Below are 25,259 nucleotides of genomic sequence, written 5' to 3' on the forward strand. Positions count from 1 at the left end.
GGCTCCACATTCAGATTGGATAATTACAGGTTGAGTCTCCTTTGTCCAAAATGTTTGGGGTCAGTAGTGTTTTGGATTTCGTATTTGTTTGGATTTTGGAATATTTGTATATACATAATGAGATATCTTGGAGATGGGACCCAAGTCAACATTAAATTAATGTATGCTTCATATACACCTTATACACATAGCCTGAAGGTAATTTTTTACAGATATTTTTAATAATTTTGTGCACGAAGCAAAGTTTGTGTACAATGAATTATCAGAAAGCAACAGTATCACTGTCAGCCACCCATGTGAACAATTTTGAATTTTGGAATATTTCAGAATTATAATTCTAGTTGAAGGAGACTCTACTTGTATTTACTTGCTCATTAAGATATTTATCCCATGCTCTTAAGCACAAGGTCAGACTGGCATTACCAGATAAAACAGATTTAAACCCATTTAGATTACTTTAAATTTAAAACAATGAGAAATACTTTAAAATTTATGAAGTAATGTAAATATGTTTAAATTTAAACACATTTAAATTGCTTTAAAGGATATTTAAGGATATCTTGCTTCTGTTGGCATCATGCCACTTTGAATATAAATCCTGTAATCAGAGACCACAATCTTCCAATTCTTTGTTTTGTTTTTATTTGATTTGCATAAAACTTAAACATGTGTGTGATATATTCAAATAGCAATCTTATTATTAAAAATGGTTCTGGAACCTGAAATGATTCCATGCTATAGTCACTGTGTCTCTAATCCTGAAAGCCTGGCTTTTGTGCATGTTCTATTGTAGCTGCTGAAACAGATGCGGAATTGTGTAGCCTTGCTATGCATTAATAATGGTAACATATAATCCCCTTTCCCCCACCCTTGAAGAAAACAGTATTGCAATGAGCATAACTGCATCAACATGGACATTTTAATAGCCAATGCTGAACTGGTCTTACCAAAGGAAGAAATTACCTGATATGGTTCTCTACTCTTTTCCTTTACAGAAGCACAATGTAAACCATACTACTCTGATTACTCTCGCTTCCGACTTCTGATTCACCAAATGTGCACCACACATTATCTGGATTTATTCATCACAGGTGTCATTGGGCTCAATGTCATCACCATGGCCATGGAGCACTACCAGCAACCCAAGGTAGGATAAAAAGGTATTGGTAGATGTTGGCATGGGCAGATAGTGGCAGAGGATTGGCCAACATTAACAATTTTCTAGAGATGGGCTAGATCTGTTTACATTAATGCAAGGCTCGGGTGGGAAATGCCATTCTCTATAAGTGAGGATACAGAGGAATTGTTTACATCCAGCTTTGAGCATGTCTAAATGGGCCATTTGCAACAGTTTCCCCTCCCACTTCACGTTGTCCTGTCCAGACAACACAGAGCCAAAGGCCCAATTTCACTGCAGATAGTCTACACGTGGGAAGGGCAGTCCCACAGAAAATCCTGGGAATCCCTGTTTAAAGAAGTTGTTGTTGTTGTTGTTTCTTACCTGCATCTCCTCATGGATCAAAGCAGGGAACAACAACAATGAACAGATAAACAACATAAGTTAAAAGACACATCCGTTTAAAATGACAAATAGCATATACACATATTAAAAAGATCCACATTTAAAATTCATCATTTAAAATTCACAGTTTAAAAATCAACCAGATAAACCTTCCAGAAGAGACTGGTGTTCAATTCTGTTTTAAATTTGGACAGCATATTAAGCTGTTGAATCTCTTCCGGCAAGGCATTCCACAGCCTAGGGGCAGCTGAAGAAAAAATCCTCTGGCTGACAGTTGTCAACCTAGTTCTAGATTACTAGAGTAAATATCTGCCAGAGGACCTGAGCATATAGGGCAGATTAAATAGGATGAGGAGATCCTGTAGGTAACCTGGACCCAAACTATGTAAGTGCTTTAAAAGTAATAATCAAGACTCAGCATTTGTTCCTCATCTTTCCAGAAAATCCAGAGCACTCTGGAGCAACACCAGACAGCTGTTTACACAATGTCCTGCTGTGCTTCCTGCCACGCTGCTGCTGACATGAGTCGCTCCTCTGAGATCACAGCAAAGTGCCCAGACATGTGATCAATACTGGGAACTTTGTTTTCAGCCTCAGGGGGAATAATTTTTGGTGACAGACAGCACAGCAGGACACTGTGTAGACAACTGCCTGGTGTCACTTCAGAACGCACATGTAATGGTGGGAAGTCAGGGCATCTTCAGGGCCAGAATACTTGGGGAGCTAACCCGGAATATTCTAGATTGTGTAGATCCCGCCCTTTGTCACTGGAAACATCATTTGGGCCAGAAGAAGTACTGAATTATTACATTCAGTCTATAATCGAGCTATTTCAGTTTTATTCAAGAGGCCATAGCTTAGTGCCATAACTCAGGACATGCTTTGAATGTAGTAGGCCTCTACCTCTTTCACTGGCCTCTCCAGTTAGGAATGAGTCCTGCTTGAAACCTTGGATAGTTGTGCCAGTCTGTATCAACAGTACTGAGCTATATAGACCAATGTTCTTACTTAGTACAAGGCATGTTACTATGTATTCCTGTATATATTTGTTTTTGTTTTGTTTTTTCTGTATAGATTTTGATATAGGTCCAGCATAGTATAGTGGTTTGCATGTGGGAAGATATCTCTCAAGGATCAGGGATTGAATTCCTGTTGAGCCATGGAACCCATTGGTTGATTTTGGGCAAGTCATAGTCTCTCAGCCCAAAAGGAAGCCAATGGGAAACCTCCCTGTAATCAATCTTGACAAGAAAACCCTAGGATAGTGTCACCGTATGTTAGAGTTGACTAGAAGGTAGAGTTGGAAAAAAATATTTGAAAAATGAGATCCATCATATTACCAACTTAGGCCCTGTCCAGATGAGCCAAAAACATATAAATAAATAAATAAATAAATTTTATTTCTACCCCGCCCTTCCATAGGTATGATCAGGGCGGCTTACAAAAATATTAAAACATTCCAATACAAGATAAAAATACAATATAACAGTTAAAAACATTAGTACAAAAACGGAACAGGAAGACAATAAAATATACATGTCAGGGGCAAGGAGAAGAGAGAAGGAGTTTACAATGGTCCGGGGTCAAAAGGGAAAAGGAAAGCAGGAAAAAACAGACAGTCTAAGGTGGGAAGGCCAGCCGGAATAGATATGTTTTCAGCTGTGTCTTAAAGACAGCTAATGAGGCGGCGGAGCAAAGCTCTGCAGGGAGCTTATTCCAGAGAGAAGGGGCAGCAATAGTAAAAGCCCTCTGTGAGGTCCGCATCAAGTTGGACCTAGGGACCTCCAACAATTTGGTCCCGGAAGTTCTGAGCGTGCGAGGCGGATTATGTGGGGAGAGGCGGTCCTCCAAGTACCCTGGGCCCAAGCCATTTAGGGCTTTATAGGTCAAAACCAACACCTTGTATTGAGCTCGGAAGCAAATAGGCAGCCAATGAAGGTCTTTTAAAATAGGTGTTATATGGTCCGACCTGGAGCTACCAGCGACCAATCGCTAACCATGTTAGGGTTGCCTGGGAGTGTCCTTTTCAGACGCTCCCTAACCCTAGTACGTACTCAGTACGTCAAAATGGCGGTGCTGTGTCTACATGGGCACCGCCATTTTGACGCGACGGCCGCATAGCGTCGGCACGTCCTGTCATGCTTGCAATATCACGAGTGCACCATTTGCGCACTTAGGCATCACAAGTGCGACGCAAAAAGAACATGCTTTTTGCGGGTTCTTTTTCCGCCGGGAAGCCTAGCCATTTGGCAGCTGAGGCTTCCCACCGACAGAAATGGAGGCGGTGGCAGACCACACTTTTTGGGTGCTCTGTATCCCGCCTTAGACAGCTTTAAAAAGACTGTCAGGACGGCTCTCTTCTGGCAGGCCTTTCCTGAATAGCAACCCGGCCATCTAGCAAATGGACCTCCACATTGAACACCCTGTAACTCCGCCCGCCCATCTCTGATTAGTTTATTTTAATGGATGATTTAAATGTTAAATGTGTTTAATTGATGTTTTAGGGGAGGGGGAAATAAGTGGGGTTATTGTTGTATTGGATGGATTTTTATTGTAAGCTGCCTTGATCCTCATGGAGAGTATAATAAAGTATTATTATTATTATTATTATTATTATTATTATTATTAAGAACATATCAAAAATATGTTTTTCAGGTATCAACAAACCCTGATACCTGTTGGACAGAAAACAGGATTTTCTACACAGGAAAGAGCTATTTCTGAGCACAAAATAATATTTCTGCAAAGATGTTTCTGCACAGAAAATGCTGCAGTTGCAGACATTCCTTACACAATTTGCACATGGTTGATTTACGCTGAAAAGGAAGCAGCTTTTCCTGAGCAGAAAATAATTTTTCCACATAGAAAAGAGTGTTTATTGTGCAGAAAATGTTGTTTTCTGTGCAAAACAACCACATGCCAAGTTTGCACAGAATAAGTCCCAAACTGTAAATAGATTTTGAAAACAGCATGACGTTTGAGGTCTTTCATAAAGCGGGAAGAAAATTTGTAAAAATAATGATTGTTTCCTTCAAGAAGAAAATTCCTGACAAATTACATCCCTTCTTGAAAGCACATAACAGCAAATTATTCTGAAACCCAAGGGAGTTCTTTTGAAAAAGAGAAATGCTGCATCTCACGGTTAATTCAAAATGTGAAAGTATTAACTTCCTTTTGGCTAAATCAAATAACATTTTTATATACACAAAAATAAACTTTTCTGTATATAAATAAATATAAATCAATAAATATTTCCCAAAGGGAAATTCATAAGTTTCCGAGTGTGTGCCTCCAGAAGAATGAGAGATATCCATTAAAATCTAAAAGGTGCTTAATCATGATGCCTGATAAGCAGACAGAGTATAATGTTAGCCAGGAGCTAAGAACTGCAAAGATTTTTTCATATTAAAAAAGAAACTGGCAGTAATGTTTTCCAGCTTGACTGTCATATTTACGATTTCTTTTAATTTATTCATAATTAAAAGCTTTGTAATTTGGATAATATTAAGGTTGCTAAAACTATCAACCAACAATCATACATTTAACCCACAGTTGAGGATCTGCTGCTTCCTGTGATTCAGGAATGCTTTGCAGATTATTCAAAGTAAGTGACAGAGTGAGGTAACACATGGAAGCCATGCTTTACAGTACAGGAAGTGAGCATTTGCAATCAGCAGTGCACATCCAGACCCCCTTATAAAATGGATGAAGAAAGGAATATATATTCACACCCATACTAGTTGTTCAGTGATCTAGCAACATAGGACTGCATATAGAGATGGACTAGGGCCAAACTGAGTCTCAGTTTGTCAGTGTCCAAGTATCTAGAAATGGCTTAATTTCAGAAGATCAGAAATATTGAAAAGGTTATGCTGAGAACTGCACCATGCAAAATGTGAAGGATAATTGCCTTCCAATCTACTCATTGCTGTTGGAAGTGCAGATCAAGTCAATACACTTCAGAACTCACAAAAATGACTTTTTAATGTTCCAAGATGCCTATGTCTGGCCCCTGAGAACTTGTCCACTTGTGAATGATTGTCGCACAATGCCTTCTTAACATGTTAATTCCAGTGTCTTCGCTGTAGGAGCATCTTCATATTCCAGGTGGTCCTCAACTTCAAACACTGTAATTTCTTAGAATTGCACCCAGATCCTTTGGCCTTTTCCAGCTCTGAATAAGAAACTCTGTTCCATTTGTTTTCTATATTTTCAGTTACATCATCTGTTTACAACAAACTTTTCTAGCAGAACAACTGAACAGAGTGTTAACTGAATTTGTGACTCTTTTTGTACTTAAGTCTTAGCCCTTTTCTCCTAGGCAAACTAATCTCTGTGGGAAATGCTTTCCCTAGGGATCCTTAGTTAATCTTTTTAAAAACTATGCAGAAGTGAATAGTCTTCCCAGCTCACACAGAGAGTTTATCCCTTTGCTTTTAATTACTGCCAAGACAGAATTGGCAAAGATGTGGAGCTTATACTCTGCTGGACCCACTTCTGAACACTGTTTCTGTCAGCTTCGATATTGGTAAAGAACCGCCATGTCAACTTAGTTTCCCAAGGAAGAGCTAAACCTGATGACCTTTTACTTGTTTGGAGGCTGTTTTTCTTGTTTACTGGGAAAAGAATACAAGAAACCCAGCAAGAACAAAACAGTATTTAGAGGTGTTTTTTGGTTTGGGGCTTTTTTTAAATGTCTTTATACGGAGCATGACTCCCCTGTTCATGATGGTACAGTTACCTCTCCACATTTGTGGCGGCCAAGGGGTGCAAATATGTTAGCGCCCCCCAACATGATTGATAAAGAGTCCTCTCCCACCAAGAGCACCACCCATACCTCTCTTTGCGACACTGAAACACAATAGCTTCCCCCATATTTCCAAGGTGCTTCCACTTTCAATCTGATGTTAGCACCCCTGGCATCCACCTTCTCTCCTCCTGTGATTTAGTATAATTTAAGAAATCGGACAAAACAAAGAAACAAATGACAAAAAAGTATTGGAAAATGTATGTGCACAAAGATGGCTAATTTCAAACTGTGTAAAAAAAACAATTGTTTTTAAAACAAAGAAAATGTAGTCTTTGGGAAAATATAGAAATCTTTGCTTCCAGAGTCTTCACTGAGTATTTTCTACAAGCCCAAGAGTAGCCAAATTTCTAGCAAATTCTGGCAGGAGAACAAATGTTAATCAAGGGGTTCAGCAGAGAGAGTAGTCTTTGTATCTTCTGCTACCCCAGCTATAAACTGGGCCTCCAAAGATGGAAGCAGATTCCCTCTTTCCCTCCCGGCCAGACAATAGCAACACCTTATCTTCCCCTCTTTGACAAACTTTGAATACTCCTCATTTCCAAAGTCTTTCCACACTGAATCCAGCATTTACAGCTATCACTATAAAGGGAAAGTGCAATGTTGCTTTTGTCTGGCCATGAGAGCAGAGGAGGAGGAGGAGGAGGAGGGGAGAGAAGTTGGATCCTCCCGGGGGTGGCTGCAAACATTGGATTATAATAATAATAATAAATAATAATAAAACTTTTATTTATATCCCGCTTTTTGTTTCAACAATCTAAGCGGCGTACAACATTAAAATAAAGGAAGGTCTTTGGAAATGAGGAGGATGCAAAGTTTGGCAGAGCGGGGGAATGTTCAGTGTTGGTTTTGTCTGGCTGGGAGTAAGGGTGAGGAGGAGGGGTATGAAGAGGTTGACCTTGTTAAGCAGCAGCTACAAAGTTTCAAATAGTCAAAACCGCAAATCTGAAACTTGTGAATGTGGAGGGCCGACTGTACCTAGTTTTGGCATCATCTTCTTGGATTTGATTTTCTTTGCCCTTGTCATCATGGGCACATATACACAAGTTGTTGTTACTTTTAACTGATCTCGAGTCAACTCCAACTCATGGCAGCCATATGGATGATATATCTCCAAGACCCCCTGTCCTCAACCGCTCTGCTTAATTCTGCAGGCTCAAGCCTCTTACCTCCCTGACCTCCCTACATTTGACATGTAGTCTTCCTCTCTTTCTATTGATGTCTACTTTTTTGAGCATTATTGCCTTTTTTAATGATTCATGTCTGCTCATGATCTGGCAAAGTACGACAGCCTCAGTTTAGTCATTCTGGCTTCTAGAGAGATTTCAGACTTGATCTGTTCTAGAACCCATTTGTTTGTCTTTTTGACCATCCATGGTGTCCTCAGTGCTCTTCTCTAGCACCAAATCTCACATGAATTAATATATATATATGCATACTCACATACACACCTGTCTGCTTTCTTTTCTTTCTTTTTTTCCTTTCTTCCTTCCCCCTCCCTTCCTCTCTATGAAACCAGAGAATAGCTACTTAGTTGTGTCTTATTGTTAGCTTTCTGAGGTATGTCACTGGCTCTAATAGAGGCAAACTATTCTGTTAGAAAGGACCTTGTAATTCTTATGAGAGTTCTTTTGTGCACTGCAATGTTTACTGCACAAGCCAAGTTAACAAATTTGTTTGTGTCTGATGGTGACTATCGCTGAAAATTTTTAATCCTCTTATATTTCATTCCTGTTTAAACAAAATAGTTAAATAAAAGGAGTTGCTGTTATTTTGTAAAAAGCACCACCAAGATATTCTGGCCACATTCAACTGTTGTACTGCATTTAGTGCATAGGGAATACATTCCAGTGAGTCTCAAAAACAAAACTCCCCTAGCCTTCTCTTTTCTTTTGTGTACAGTTAAAATCTTACATTCACCATTTATAAAAATTGTATTGTGATGTTTTGTTTGAAAGTGAAAAATGGTGATTTCCACAATCCATAATTAATGAGCAAGGTATCAAAAATAATTTGATTTTGGTTTGATAGAAGTCATGTTAGTTAAGTGATTTGTACAATACATAGTTTCCCATATTGAGATAAATATGGGAAACTTGTTGTTACAAGCTGGGAATGACAACTTTCTTCTTCTTCTTTTTGTTTGATTGTAAAATGATAGGATAGCCCATAACTCAATCACCACAGATTCTTGTAACACTAAATCACGGTTTAGCATTGCATTGCATTGCATTGCATCTGATGGGAGCCTTGGAGAAAAACATAGAAATATAAGTTTAGAATAAAAGCCTTATGATCGTTACTGGAAAACATTCTATGTTTAATTTTGTTACTTTTCAAAATTACCTTTCAGAGAGCACAATAAAATCCCAAAGTGCAATAACAGTCCTTTTAACAAGAACTTTACTATAAAGAGGTTGGTTGAGATGAATAATCAGGACAATTGCTTGTATATAAAGTCATGTATGTCAAATAATAAAAAAAAATCTGGATTCTAATCCTCATAGCTATGTCAGGAATGGTCAGTTTCTGTCCTGCCATCAGGCTGTAACACTGGAGGGAACATCAGATTTAGGAGAATCAAATGTCATATAAAATGCAAGTAGAAGTAAGTTGCCTTCCAACTCCAAGCTGTCTTGGATGAAACCGATTATCTGGACCCATTTCAAACTGGCTTCAGGGTGGGATACAGACTGGATACAGCCATGGTTGCCTTAGCCGATGATCTCCATCTGGGCATCGACAGGGGAAGTGTGACCCTGTTGGTGCTCTTGGACATCTCAGTGGCTTTCAATACCATTGGCCATGGTATCCTTCTGGAACGCTTGAGGGAGTTAGGCATCGGGGGCACTATGCTCCAGGAGCTTTATTCCTACCTCTCAGGCAAATTCCAGATGGTGAGACTGGGGGACAGTAGCTCCTCTAAGAAAGAACTGACATCTGGCGTCCCTCAAGGCACCATTCTGTCCCCCATGCTGTTTAACATTTACATGAAACCACTAGGTTTCCGGAGGCATGGGGAGCGGTGTTATCAGTACGCTGATGACACCCAAATATGTTTCTCTGTGCCTCCAAATGCTTCAGTGACTAAGGATGGCATCTCTCTTCTGAACACCTGCCTTGAGTCGGTAATGGGCTGGATGAGGGAAAACAAACTCAGGTTGAATCCAGAGAAAACAGAGGTAATTGCAATAGGCACCTCAGGTCTGGGGAAGGAAATTTACCAACCTGTCTTGGACGGGTCACACTTCCCCTGAAGTTCAAAGTCAGGGAGTACTTCTGGATCCGTCTCTACAGTTGTCATCTCAAGTCGATGCGACGGCCAGAAGTGCTTGGTATCAACTTCAGTTGATACGCCAACTGCGTCCCTGCCTAGACCGAAAGGACCTTGAGACGGTGGTACATTCTCTGGTAACCTCTCGTCTTGATTTCTGTAATGCGCTCTACAAGGGGCTACCCTTGTACCAAGTTCGGAAGCTTCAGTTAGTACAAAATACGGCAGCCAGATTGGTCACCAGTTCTTCAAGGTTTGACCATATAACACCAATCTTAAAAGATCTCCATTGGTTCCCAATTTGCATCCGGACACAATACAAGGTGTTGGTTATTACCTTTAAAGCCCTACATGGCTTGGGCCCGAGTTAGTTACGGGAATGCATCTCCCTATACAATCCATTCCGCACTCTCAGAACAATGGGGAAGAAGCTACTGGAAGTAACAACTACCAAATATGTTTCAACTTCCCAAAGAGCTTTCACGATAGCTGCTCCAAGATTGTAAAATAGTCTCCCAGAAGAGATCCGTCTTACTACCTCCCTGGAAACCTTCAGGAGGACAATTAAGATGGAGCTCTTCTGGCAAGCATACCCACCCCATTTTATATAAGACATGAATCCACCTCCTTGAATTTTAGTGTCGCTTTGTGTTCTGTTTTTAATTGCTAATTGTTATGTATTTTATTGAACTCTTGTGTTTTATTCTGTATTGTACCCCCAAATTAGGTTGTGATCCCGCCTTGATCCACCCGAGAGAGGCGGGAAAATACAAATAAATTTTATTATTATTAGTAGTAGTAGTAGTAATAGTAGTAGTAGTAGTGCAATCAACTCCAAGCATTAGGTAATATGACAACTACAGTATTTATTGTATTATTTTGATTTGTATGTTTAAAATATCTATAACCATCTTTTGAACCAGTTGTGATCTGTTGAGGTGACCTTCCAATAAAGATAAACATACTCCAGTATATAAAAACTTCACAACTAGCAACAGCTAAGCAGGAGGGATTCATCATTTAACCATCACTGGATTTTAAATATGGCAAGGAAGTTACTGAGCTGAAAATTATTATAAGGTATCAAACATAAGGGTACATGTAACAGGGGGTGGGGGAATTACTATTCATCAGTGAAGGCTACAAAACAATATGTTTACTCATTTAGATATTCTGTGTCCACCCTCCTCATACACACAGTGGGATCTGCAGTTACTGAAGGATTTAAAGAAACAAGTATCAAGCTGCTGATATATTGCCTTTTCCTTGGAAAGTACTGAAGTATCTGATGGTTGTCTGCAAGATGCAATGAAAGCTGATAAACAGAAGTGTTGTAAGCAGTTTTCAGAGCCCAGGGGGACTTAGCGAAGCAGGGTAGCGGTTGCTAGTCATTCTCAGGTCAAATCCTGAAATCGTTACCCTTTTTGACCCCTGTAGTGCCTCCTCAGCCTCAAGGATATATTCTCTAGCAGGACTGGCTACCAACTGCCTTTCTCTATTTCTGCTGTGGTGACTCAGCATTTTGGCTAAGAGGCAGACCAGACCCCCAGTATATGAACCTGCCAAATGCCTGTATTTAGGATCACATTCAAATTATAATAACAACCACTTGCCACGAACTGCCAAATCACTTGCTTATGACAGCTAGATGGGAATGACTGCCAATTTGTGTCCCCTGTGCTTATTTTTATTCCCCATTGCTCTGACAAGGAGTCAGTGCAATACAAAAAGCAAAGGTGAAACAGTCATTGAGGCTGGATGATGCTTGAATGTCTAATGCGAAATGATTAAAATGAAGATAGTGGGTTAAAACATCATGTTCAAGGTGAGAGCACATGACCTAAGTTGTTGGTTTACCATGTAAATACTTTGGAAGGCTATATGAGCCAGTGCTGAAATATATTGTAAGTGGTGCTCTGAGCTGTGTCTGGCATTGTTCATTGGGATATGTTGATTATAAACTTTAAAAGCATACATTTATTGTTAATTAGTAGTGCACCGGCAGGAAGCTTTTTCTACCATCTGGTCTTAGTAAGCAATTAGATGACAGTGAGTGCCTGTCAAACCAGCACAATGCACCACCATCTTGGGGGGGGGGGGGAGAGGCAGGCCAGCAACAACGGGCCTCACCTGAAGGACAAAGAGCCCTCCTTCCGACCACCATCTTGAGGGGGAGAGAGGCAAGCCAGCAACAACGGGCCTTGCCTGAAAGACGAAGAGCCCTCCTTCCGACCACCATCTTGAGGGGGAGAGAGGCCTATGTGAGAGAGCAGATGAGCTGGATTTCCCCCCTTCCCTACTGTCATTCCCTTCTCCTTTTGACCATCCATTAAGAACGTAAGCCCTTCCTCCATTCCATCTGCCTCGGTCCAGGCCTCGGAGGTAGAGAAGAACTGCTGGACCTGATCCCCTTCCCCACCACCTCTCCCTTCCCCTTTTGTGTTGTGTCTTTTTAGATTGTAAGCCTGTAGGCAGGGAACCGTCTAACTAAAAGTTTCTATGTACAGCGCTGTGTAAATTGACAGCGCTTTATAAATAAAGGTTAATAATAATAATAATGCACCTAACTAATGAGGTCTGTGGTTGCATACTGTCATCACTTTCTAGATCATAAACACCTGTTTAAATTGTATGTGCAGGTTTTGTCTGTAAACAGTGCATAACCTTCAGTAGAATGCATGTGCAGATACTTGTCCTCAGATAGTTAGATCTCATTCATTAAGAAACGGGTGTGCATTTCATTGAAAGCAGTACATTGTAGGTGGATGGAAGCTGTATTTAGATGTGCATTTGGAGGCAAATCAGACAGAAGTGATAATTCCAGTAGATGATTGGTACATAGAAGGTTTCTTTTGAATGGTGATCTCCTTAGTGGGAAAGGGGTGCCTGGTCTCAAAATGTTCTCTTGTGGCTTCATGACATTCCATTACAATGTGGCAAGACAGAGAGTTTTGTCTAAATGTGAACAAATTGAAGTTTCATCCAGACAAGCCAGAGGTGCTCCTCCTTTCAGTGCATATCACGGAACAGGGATTGACCCTTTGCTGGATGGAGTTACACTCCCTCTGAAAATGCAGCTTTGAAATTTGGGCGTTCTCCTGGACTCAGCCTTAAACGTGGATGCTCAGGTTTGGCTGTGGCTAGGAATGCATTTACACAATTGAAACTAGTATGTTGATTGCCACTGTTCCTTGGGAAAGTGCCTTGGTTCAATTCTGTTTAGATTGCTGTAATACATTCTGTGGGAGGCTGCCTTTGAAGAATGTTTGGAAACTTCAGCCTGATCAAGTTGCTGCAAGCAAATTGTTAATGGGTGCTGGGTACAGGGAGCCTACAACTCCTTTCTTGCAGTAGCTCCACTGGTTGCTTGCTGGTCCATTTCCAGGCAGAATTATAAGTGCTGGTTATGACCTATAAAGACCTTTGCAGCCCATGTCTGGACTGTTTGAACAGTCAGATCTTCCCATATGAGCCTGCCCAAACTCTTAGTTCTTTGCAGAAGACACTTCTGTCAATCCCATCACCTTCACAGGCATGATTTTTGGGAATGTAGGAAAGGGTCTTCTCTGTAGCTGCTATTCAGCTCTGGAGGTCCCTTCCTGGGGAAGGTGGGCTGGTTCACTCCTTGCTGTCTTTCTAGCATCCAGCAAGCATTTGGAAATTGTTTGTTTTATATAATGAGTGTTCTATTTTAGTTCTGTACTGTTCTTAATCTATGTTTTAAGTAATGCAGTGAAACAAGGTGAAAAGGGTACCTTTTGAGGGATGGGTTCGATGGATACCTCAAACCTCCTAGAAACCCCTTTTGATGTTAAAACCACAACCCAAATTGGCCAGAATTTTAAGAATGGTTTAACAAGACACTTTTCAAGTAACACACACATTAGGCCAATTGAAAGTGGAGCTGTATAGAAAAGGAGGAAGATAGGATTTTACAATATGTGCTTTTGACAAGCTGTATCTATTGGGTGAACTGGGTCTCTTATTACTGGGTGGAAGGCATATAAGCATGAAGGGGCCTTCTCTCTTGAGTGTATACACACTGAAGAGGAGACACAAAGAAGGCACATGATGCTCTGTGTCTGGCTCTCTATTATTATTATTATTAACCTTTATTTATAAAGCGCTGTAAATTTACACAGCGCTGTACATACTAATGCAGTGACACAGAAAATGAGGAGAGTTATTGGTTTAAGAAAGCAAAAAGTCATTATAGCCACAAAGTATTCAGTCATCAAATTTCTAAGTTATAGTCTGTTCCTTACCAATAAGAACACAAAGCAAATAAGAAAGAAAAAGCTTAAAGGCACAGTGGCCAGGTCACTTGTTTTGTTTATAGCCTTCTAGAACTAGGGCAAGGACTGGGTAGATAATTGTTCTGGGTGTCAGCCCCCGTAATTCCAGGATCAGCTGTGCTTCAGCACTTTTTCCATGTGAAGAAGCACAGTGCATTTAAATACCATTATTATATGTCAAGTCAATCTATTACCTACACGGAGTTTATAGCTGGAGAATCATAGTTGAAATCTGGAAGCAGGAACAAATTGTCATCTGGCTTCAGTAACTAGAAGAAACAAAGATGAAGATGGGTATAAGGTGAATCAGAAATACAGCAACTATCAACTGGAGCAGGGGGCAAGTGCAATCAACTGGGTTTCTCCAGATGGGGCACATGTGTCAGGGATGGCAACATTTTTTGCTGTCGTTCTCAGGCTTTTCCAAAATATCCAAGCAATGTTTCTGTTGACCTAGCCTATTTTCTGATAACTCCCAGCACCAGCTGCAACATTTTATTCCTACCCACCCATTTTATTCAACTCCAAAACATGTGAGAACAACATGTTCCATTTTCATCTCCTCCTTTCTTTTTTCTTTCTTTTTTAAAATTAAAGTTATAGTGTTATAGTGCATCAGTGAAATGGCACATTTGAACTATAACATTATAACTCTTTTTAAAAGAAATAAAACATGCAAGGGGAGAGCATTTGCACTTCAACCCACAGATCCACTCAACACATGATGACTACTTGTTGTTTTTTTAAAAAAAGGCTTTGGAAGAACCCTTGTGCAGAACTAAGATAATACTATAAGCAGTCCCCTACAAAAGAATGAAACAAGTGGATATGAAGGTCACCAACCTCATGGGATGGTGGGCCTTTTAATAGAGCCACTGTGAGGAGTCAGTATTTCAAACTGCCTCCTCACCCCAAGCCAACAAATCAGGAAGTGATAACAAGAACTCATGGTTGTTTTTTTAAGGAAAAGCCTTCATATCCAAGGAAGGCTGGAGTCTTTAGTCCAAACGTTGATTCTCAAAAGGCAAAATCAGGAAGAAGCCATTAGAATTAGTAAAATGCAATTTTAATTAAGGAGCAAAAACACCAGTGGCTTAGAAAACAATCTAAAGTCTTTACTATAGGAACTTGATTCTAAGACAAGAAAGTTACTGAGGGAGTTATTCTAATCTATCAACCTCTCTAGGATGGTCTCAGAGAAGAGTGGAGATGAAAAGGGGAATGGAAACTTTCCTAAGAGTATGAGTTTACATCACAGAGTGGTCACAGGGATAGGTAGAGAGGGAGATCACTGCAGGTCTCTCAGATCATCTAATGTCATTACTAATGTCCACTCAGAGGCATTAACTCTTTCAGTGCAGGGTGTTGTTACACTTCCAACAGAAGCAACATGGAGAACAAGCAATAAATGGTGAGGGTAAAGGTTTGATATGAGAACACAGAAGGAATAAAGTGCATTTTGAAGGGCATTTTCTGTTTCCAGCTGAATATCACCAGTTGGCTGGGTATCAGTGCCAACAAATAGAACTTCTCCCATACGGGGCCAGCTGTGGCTTTCCATTGCTGTGTTCCTTTGACTGCAAACTTCTGTGATTCCTCCCTCATCATTGACTATGTTGGCTAGAGCGCGTTGGGGCTTTAGGCCCCAAAACATCTGAGTGGGCCACATTTGTCCACCCTGCCCTACAGAAAATGCAAGCAGCTTTTAAATGAGAACTAGAAGAAATAAGAGCCATATCCACTTATTAATTTTACAGCAGGAACAACATTTGGCAGTACAGGCAAACAATGGCTTAAGAGTCAAAGAAGCTGCAGGTTCTTCTGGAAGTATTTGTTTTCAGCACAGATCAGCTCTGGCTGATGGTTTGCCTTGAGACAAAACTGGAATATCACCATGTTAGTGCTCCTTACTGAATTGAGCCTGAAGCCAAAATGGTAGCTGGGCCAGGCTCAGAGTGTGGGGAGGGGGAACAAGATCAGATCTCTCTCTCTCTCTCTCTCTCTCTCTCTCCCTGTTCTCCTGCTGCCCAATCAGAATATTGCTGGCGACCTCAGAACGGGCAATCTCTGATTCATTCTCTGGCCTCAGAGACATTTCTCTGCTCAGAGGATTGCAGCCAAAAGAAATAAAAATTAAAAAAAAAACTATGAATTCTGGCCATGGTGACACATACCTTGATTACATTCCAGTTGAATTACTGCAATGCACTCTACATGGGGCTGCCTGTGGAAACTGTCAGAGACTTCCACAGGTCCAAAATGTTGCAGCCAGACTTTTGACTGGGGCTGGTTAAGGGGACCATATAACTCCCATTTGAAACAACTCCACCAACTAGTGATCCATTTCTGGGCCCAATTCAAAGTGTTGATTGTGATCTTTAAAGTCCCAAATGGCTTGGGTCCAGACTGTTTGTAAGACCATATCTCTTATAGAGCACACCCAAGTTTTAAGTTTGTTGAAGAGGGATTTCTCATGGCCCCACCATCAACACAGGCCTAGAAAAGAACCTTCCGAGTGGCTTTTCCCAGCCTGTGGAACTGTCTCCCATGGGAGGTCCAGTTAGCCCATTCTCTGCTTTCCTTCCACTGGTAGATAAAGACCATTTTGTTTGGGTTCTTTTAATGTAGTGTCCTGAGCTTTTATCTTTATTATGTTCTAAACATGTTTTAAAATGCTTTGACTTAACTGGTAAAGAGGCCATAAATAAACATTGTGTTGTTGTTGTTAACTTTATGCTTTTAATAAAATTATTTAATTGTTTTTAACTTTTCTATAATAATAATAATATTTTAGCTTTACTTTGTTTTAATTTGTTGTAAGCTAGCATGGGTCTTATGTTGGGAGAAAAGTAGAATGTAAATTAAATAAACAGTAGCCACTTCTTCTAGAGAGGACCCCTTAGATTTGGAACCATGCTCAAAAAAAGAGGTGAGAAATCTAATTCATTACCACAAACATGGTTAAATGCACAGTGTTTAAAAACTGTAGTTTGAAGAAGTATACATTCAAAGCCCTCTGCCTGGATGGGTAAATTTATCAGGTTCACTGTCTCTTTTGTTTTTTAAAGCTTTTTGTGCAATTATGAAGAAAAGTTGAGACTTAAATATTCACCCATGCCTAGGATGCAATGAGTCATGGTTTTAAACAGAGAGGCAGAGACACAGAGAAAGAAGTAAATAGGAACATTGCAGTTTGTTCAGTTTTCCCAGTAACCCAGAGGTTGTTTCTATATATTCAGGTTCTTGATGAAGCTCTGAAGATTTGCAATTACATCTTCACCATCATCTTTGTCATGGAGTCTGTTTTCAAGCTGATTGCATTTGGATTTCGCCGGTTCTTTCAAGACAGGTAAATACTGATCCAGTGTAACTTTGCAATATGATGTGGGCAGTATTTATGGGAATGTTCCAGTGTCTTTCCTTCATATTTCAATGTGTTAGCATAAATATGGGCTGTAGCTGACCTAATGGATCCTTGATTGCACAGTCCTTAGCAGCAAAACACCCATTCAAGAAAAATCTATCAAAAAACCTCCAAAAAACTCCTTCTACATATATGTATAAAGACTGCTCAAGAATGACCCTTTGAAACCTAAAGCTGAACATCAGAAAGCTGGTCTCTTCTGGGATCATGTTATATAAGCTATTTCATTGACATTTTCCTGCCCTTTCAGTGGTACCTCAGCTTTGCTTTGTAAAGTGGACCTCATGTTTAAGGTCATCCTTGATTCTGCATATTAGAGAGAAAACTAGTATTATTTACTTACTTGTATATTGTAACTTATGAACTACTTTATGGTGAATATAAAATAAAAGGGGCAAGTCATGGAAAGATAATGGTACCTATATCTAGGGTTGCCATAAGTCAGGAGCTCCAAACCAGGACAAATGTAGGACAAGATTTACAAATGTAGGACACGTTTCTTTTAAAATGGAGGACACGCCAAAAAAATAATGATTTTTTTTTTAAATGTTAATATAAATGCATGTTTCTTAGACATGGTCAAAATGGAGGACACTTTGTTATTTAATAACAAAAATAAAATAAAATAAAATAACCAAGGCTGGGTTGTATATATTTAAAAATAAAATAAAATAAAATAAAATAAAATAAAATAAAATAAAAAACCAAAGCTGGGTTGTATATATTTAAAAATAATTAAAAAAACTTTTCTCTCCCCCTGGCCCAGAAGCCTATCCTCCTCCTTTGCCTCCTCTTCCTCCTCCTCCTCCTCCTCCTTTGCCTCCGCCTCCTCCTCCAAGGCTCCTGACACTGGCCAATGGCAGACTGGAGCTGGAAACTAGGCCAGCCCCTGCTCGTCTGCCATTGGCCAGAAGGCTTAGGAGGCGAGCGCTGCCCCTTAAGCCCCGCGAGCGAGCGCGCAAAAGGGGCGAGCATGCACTGCTGCCGGCCGTGGCCCAGGCAAGTGCTGCGGGCTGCGCAGCAGCTGCGCTGGGGGGGAGGTGGAGGGGGAGCGGTGGAGGCGGAGGGCGGTGCGGCACGGCCATGGAGGAGGAGGAGGAGGAGGAGGTGGGTGGCCGGCCAGCCGCGCTAGCGACCGTGGTAATGGCCGCATGAGTGCACCCAGCCTGGAGGCTGGGCCCAGGACAAAGGCCGGAATTGGGGGGGAACCGGGCTGGGGCGGGCAGGGGCCCCCCAAAAGTGGGTATGTCCCGGGGGCCGCCGGGATATGGCATCCCTACCTATATCCCATTGAAACTTGCCCACGTAGCCTTGGTCTATTGAGACAGCCTCTCTCAATTGGGAATGGAATGTTCTTTCCATCCCTAAATCTCCACAAAACTTGTGTAATGTCATTTTCTCCCCTTGTGTTTGATCCCTCTATGTGGTGTATCTTGGGGACCTCAAGAGAAACCTCAGAGCCTTGCTATCCTGTTCTGCAGTGGTGACTGAACCTTGGGACCAAACAGTGTTTTTAACACTTGAAAGGGTGTCCCTAGATTTAGTAAAAATCATACTTGGAAATTTAGTGTGAATAAAACATTTAAAGAAAATTAAACCAATACTTTATCATCCACATTTCCCCGTGAATGAATTCAATTTCAACTTTGCCCTTTCTCTTCCAGTCTACAGTGTGTTCAGTCTTGACTAAATGTATAATCTAATAATAAATCTTTTGTTTAATATGTTTCATCTCAAAAATGGCTTGAGGTGGAATGTCAGTTCAGGAGTACTGGAATAACTGAAATGATTGGAATTCCTTTATCACATAAGTCCCCCTCCCTCCTCTGAAATAATTCAGCCATTTTTTTCCCATTTTTGTGTTGCCTTTAGATGGAACCAATTGGACCTGGCAATAGTGCTGTTGTCCATCATGGGGATCACACTGGAAGAAATTGAGGTGAATGCATCACTGCCTATCAATCCCACCATCATTCGCATCATGAGAGTCCTGAGGATTGCCCGAGGTCAGTCTTCCATTGCACCAGGGGCATCCCATCTTCCAGAATGTTCAGCCCCAGAGAAATGGCTAATTTCTGGCACAGTAGTTTCCTATACAGCATGGCTACACTTCAAACATAACTTGCATGGCTAACACTCATCTCAATGCACTTTGTCTTGTTCTTATTATCATCCCACTCCTAACATCTTTACAGGCTATTATTAACTGTGGTGTGCTCTGACCTTGGAACATCACCAGCCTCCAGAACTGAGGGGAGCCGTGTTTGCCTCTCTTCCTCTGTTCCCACCCACCCCAACATCTTTGTATTATTTTGTTTTGAATGACTTTCCCTGTATAGGAATCAGGAGGACTTAGGATCCTGCAGATGCAAACCATCTCCTGGTCTTTACATGCCATGTCCATATGTTTCCCCTTTTCACCTCAATCGGAGAACAAAAAGCCCGCAGAAGCTGGAGAAGGGACATCTCTGAGTCCAGTGCTCTTATCTTTAATCTGGGGGGGGGGTATTTCCGTCCCACCCCCTGTGGATGCAGGATGCAGTTTCAAGTCCCACAAAATTGCACTGGTACTCATATGCTATATACAAACACACACACAGTCATATATATATGACTTATTTTATTGTATTTTATTTTATTGTATTCTCTGTATTTTTATTGCTGTAACCCACCCGGAATCCTTGTGATTGGGCGGGCTATAAATAAATTATTATTATTATTATTATTCACACACACACACATATGCTCACTAGTGATTAGAGAAACCCATGTTTTTCTTCTCGTTAACTGAGAGCTTGAGGAGAACTTTTTAAAAAAATATTCGTTCCACAAATCTCTCTTTCAAAGGGTGATTTCTTCTCTCCCTTTCAGCAACTAGTGAAATATTTTTCACAGATTTCTCTGAATGACAATAAAAGACAAGGCGAATGATTACGCTAATTACTTTGCATTTCAAACTCAATTACCATGTCAAAAGGAAGTTTGGCAGAGGTTTAAAGAACATTCCTATGCTTAAAATACCCTGAAGGCACACACACAAAAGGGAAAAATAAACAGTCCCAACAAGAAATACTAGTTGAGGGGACCCTCAAGGACTATCCAGTCCAACCCCCTTCTGCTATGAAGTAATACATAGGAATACATGGCATACTAGAGGACATGTATTATTATTATTATTATCATTATTATTATTATTAACCTTTATTTATAAAGCACTGCAAATTTACACAGTGCAGTACATACAATCTTTTTAATCGGACGGTTCCCTGCCCTCACGCTTACAATCTAACAAGACACAACACAAAAGGAGAAGGGAGTAGTGGTGAGGAAGGGACCTCTCTAGTAGCATGTCCTAGAGGACATGTAGTCTGACCCCTGTTCAACATCAGGATGTTACTGGAAGATGGGACAAACTGAGGGTTTTCTTGGCATAAAGAGGAGTTTTGCCATGGTATGCCCCTCAAGCTGAGACAGTGTGACCCACCAGGGACGTAGCCAGGATTTTGGGAAGGGGGGGTCAAGACTAAGTGCCACCATTTTGAGAGGCTAAGAGCCCCCCCAAGACACAAAAAGAGGGTTGAGCGTTTACCCTCGACACCTCGATGGCACCACTTTAACTTCCGTTATGGCTTCGTGCTATGGAATCTTGGGATCTGTAGTTTTGAGGACCTGTTGAGTCATCTGTCAGGTTCCGCAACAAACTACAAATTCCAGCATTTCACAACATGGAGCCAAGGGCAGTTAAAGTGGCCAGCTGGATTATTTTTTCAGTGCAGATGCAAACTGAGTCCTTCCTCTGAAGGTGTTTACATCAGATAAATTCATCTCGATCAAGCAAAGTGCAGCTGCTCGAGCAATGAGCGGCAGCCACTCTGTTCATGCTCAGAGGCACTCTGCTCATGCTTTGAGACACTGTATTCCAACTTCTGAGCTGAGTTAAGAACCCAGGCTGCATCCACACATTTCATTCCCACTTCCAAGAGGGATTTTTAATTTTAAGACACACACACACACACACACACACACACTTTTTAATTCCAAGACCTATCTATCTATCTATCTATCTATCTATCTATCTACCATAATTTTTAATTCCAAGCTATTATACGTTTCTTTCTTTTTATAATAAACAAACCCCTTTAAGAGAATCCTATTTTGGGAGAAAGGCAGGGTATAAAATCAATCAATAAAAAATTATAGTGCAATAGTCCATCAGTGCATGGCTTGCATTATAAGACTTTATACCTTTATACATTTAAAAACAATTAAAATCACAGTAGGCTCAGAGTCCTATAGAATCATGGAATCATAGAGTTGGAAGAGACCCCAAGAATGGCTATCCAGTCCTACCCCATTCTGCCATGCAGGAACTCCCAGTCAAAGCATCCTCAACAAATTATGTAATGGAGGTGTCCATCTACATTGTAGAAAGATATACTATAGCCTTATTAGACTGCAGTTCCCAGCAGTCTGTGGTGCTCCTCTTTTTTATTGTTGCAAAAATCCAGAAATGACTGTTTTTGAAAACATGAGTCCATTCTCAGGAGAAATGTTCAGAGTAGAGTCTGAGTCTCCTTTCTCTGGACTTCTGAAACCTAAATTATCAGCTCAGTGTGCAGAAGCACAACATTATTTTAAAAATATTGTGCATTAAATTACCTTCAGTCTATGTCTATGAGATGCATATGAGACATACATGGATCCCATCTCCCAGTATATCCCATTAGACATACTGTATAAAAATATATCAAACTCTGAAAAACTCCAAAATACATCTAGTGCTCAGCATTTTGGGTAAGGGATATTATTATTATTATTATTATTATTATTGCATGACCTTAGCATCACCATGAGAGAGGTGCAGAGAGAGAGAGTTGGTCATGTCTTGCCTCTGAGGCTGAGAGAATGTGACCCTCACAAAAGAGAATGTGGGAGAATGAGGATCTGCTGAACTTTTCCCCTGCCATTTGCTTCTCCTTTTGTCTCTTGTCCCTTTGGATTGCAAGCCTGAGGGCAGGGAAATATCTAGTAATTTGTAAGCTGCTCTGATAGCCTTTTGGCTGAAGAGCTGGGCATAAATAATAATTATTATTATTATTATTATTATTATTATTATTATTATTATTATTGGCAAGGAGAGTGCAGAATTTCCAGGAATGAGAGAGTGTGACTTACCCAATGTCACCCTGTGGATTTACATGGCTGAGCTGGGATCCTCCCAGTTCACCATAGAAATTCACTGGCTGACCTTGGGCAAGTCACATCCTCTCAGCTTCAACTCCAACTCCTAGGTATTCCTTCATGGTAGGTTTTATTCATGGCAGAATTCTTGCCATCACACCCTACTCTGCTCCTAATTGAGGATTCCTGCTTGGCAGAAGAGCATTGCCACTTGGCACCCGACCCCTCCCCTTCTCATCTGTGAGGGTCACACTATCTCAGCTTCAGGGGCATCCCATGACAAAACTCCTCTTTATGCCAATAAAACCCTCGGTTTGTCCCATCTTCCAGTGTCATCCTGATGAGACAGTGTGACCCACTTGGCTGTTGATGTTTGTTGCCTTCTGATGGGCACTCTCAGTGCTTTGGGAGGACCGTGGCAAAACGGGGCAAGAAGGGGGGGAGGGGTTGTGGGTTTTGTGTGTGTTTAGAGGGCTCTTGCAATGAGGACATGCCAGTGTCTTCCTCTGAGACCCAGAGAGTGTGACTTGCCCAAGGCCTCCCAGAGGGCTCCTATGGCCATCCAAGCCCTGAGCTCCCTTTCCCCATGACCTCTTGGAAACATGGCTGTTGTCGTGTGTTGTGACTTTTAGGACTCTCCTGGCATGCAAGGCTTGTTGGGGGGGGCAGTGCCTCCCTTTGAGGCTGAGAGTCTGTGCCAGGGATATAAGAAAACAACAACAACAACAATAATATCTGGGTATTGTAGTTTTGTGAGACATTTAGCCTTCTTTGTCAGAGAGCTCTGGTGGCACAACATACTACAAATCCCAGGAGTTTCCATAGCATTAAAGTATTGTCGAACTGGATTATTTCTGCAGTGTGCAGCCTTATTAGACTGCAGTTCCCAGCAGTCTGTGGTGCTATCAGAGCAGCTTACAAATTGTTAGACATTTCCCTGCCCTCTCTCTCTGCACCTCTCCCATGGTGATGCTATGAGGTCATGCAATAATAATAATAATAATTGGCACATTCTCTCAGCCTCAGAGGCAGGACATGACAAACCTCTCTCTCCAGCTCTCTCAAGGTGATGCTAAGGCAAACCTACATTTATTTTGCATTGTGTGTGTGTGTGTGTGTGTGTGTGTGTGTGTACTTGAATTTCTTGGCCTTGGAGAACCCAAATCAATGTCTCCACTGCAAGGTAATCTCCAGATCATAGTGATGTAACTGTATTTCATCAAAGTGATTAGTCATTTTTTTATCATCAAAATACCTGTCTTAATCCAAAAAACTGTGGCGAAGACCTTTCCTACTAAGTTTTGAGATTTCAAGTTCTTCTCTTCTGTGAGAATTTGAATGTCAGAGCATGGCATAAAGGGCAGAAGCCTCACCTTTTGTTATCTTTTGTTTTTCAAAGCAAAGCTGCTGTGATTAAGCAAAGTTGGAGCAAATCACCCTAACAAAGGAAATAGCCTCCAGGATGAATGGTAGCTTTTCTTACACAAAATATGCAAATAGTGGCCATCGAGAGTCAGATGAAGGATTCTTCTCTCCCCCTCATTTCGAAATGACTAACCATCAAGATTCTTACTCATTGATCGAGAACTGCTCAGAATTTCTCCTCTCTAACATGTTATAGAAATTGTCGAATTAGGCATATTTCTCCTAATTTTCGAATTTTGGAGAATATTCTTTACATCCCTAAGCTCACGCATATTGGTTTCAGTGGTACACACACACACACACACACACATACTTGTTGTTGCTGTGTGCCTTCAAGTCATTTCCATCTTATAGCAACTCTAGGGCTTTGCCCCTCCTAATGAGAATTCTACCCATCAATGATTTGTTCCTTCATTTCCCAAATTTCTAGCATTGCAATAACTTTAACTTCAGGTGAGCATTTAGAGATATGGCTTAGGCATCCAAAGAAGAGGGGCAGACAAATTTACCTAGGGAAATGCCAACACAGCAGGCCTTTCCAGACTAACCATTCCGGCCCAGGTTCCCTGATTCCCTCATTCCTCCCATGGCCCCATCTTAGTGATGGTCGAGGATCAACAGAGGGATATCAGTGTTTTTAGTTTTAATTGCTGTTTTTATGCTTGATATTGTGTTTTTAATATGTTATACTGTTTAATATTGTCTTAAGGGGGGGAGGGATAAAGTGTTTTTAATTGTTATATTTTATATTTTACTGTTGTCAACCGCCCAGATTGGTTTGCCATAGGGCGGTATATAAATAATAATAATAATAATTATTATTATTATTATTATTATTATTATTATTATTATTAAGGGTTCTAGGTGTGAACAATTTTCAATGTCTTACTCTCTGCAGTGCTAAAAAATTGGTGGTTGTTGTTGAGAACAGGGAAGCAGGCTGGAGATCAGGAAGGCAGGTCAAAGGATGGGGAAGCAGGCTGGAGATCAGGGAGACAGGCTGGAGATCAAGGAGGAAGGCTGAAGGATGGGGAGGCAGGCTGGAGAAAGGAGAGGCATTTCCAAGAGGACAACGGAGAGACAGGCTGGACATTGGGGAGGCAGGCGGGAAGATCAGAGGAAGGCATAGCCAGGGCAGAGAGGCAGGGGAAGCCGGACTGCCAGGCAGATTCAAATCCGCCTGTTTCCCACTTGGCTGAATCAATTCATTCCAAAATAAATCAATTCAGTCCAAAAGATTCACATTTAACCATTATCTTTTTTACGCAGGTTAAACAAGTCAAAAGCATGTCCGCCCCTTTCCAAATCGCTTGAACAATTCAGATTAAGTG

The 25,259-nt window shown here is 40.9% G+C and overlaps 1 protein-coding gene across 11 annotated transcripts in view; it reads left to right on the forward strand.

Annotated features, from left to right (window-relative positions):
* CACNA1G (calcium voltage-gated channel subunit alpha1 G) overlaps positions 1-25,259 on the forward strand; it is a 270,365-nt gene that overhangs the window by 207,765 nt on the left and 37,341 nt on the right. For all 11 annotated transcript variants that reach the window (XM_089537162.1, XM_089537177.1, XM_089537228.1 and 8 more), the window contains 3 exons: positions 996-1,147; positions 17,138-17,247; positions 19,195-19,328. In XM_089537162.1, the coding sequence (XP_089393288.1) occupies positions 996-1,147; positions 17,138-17,247; positions 19,195-19,328 (396 nt within the window). The remainder of the gene's footprint in view (positions 1-995; positions 1,148-17,137; positions 17,248-19,194; positions 19,329-25,259) is intronic.

This window comes from Sceloporus occidentalis, unplaced genomic scaffold (assembly GCF_023333645.1).
Source record: "Sceloporus occidentalis isolate IW3139 unplaced genomic scaffold, rSceOcc1.0.p SCAF_1, whole genome shotgun sequence".
In the NCBI taxonomy this organism is placed as follows: Eukaryota; Metazoa; Chordata; class Lepidosauria; order Squamata; family Phrynosomatidae; genus Sceloporus; species Sceloporus occidentalis.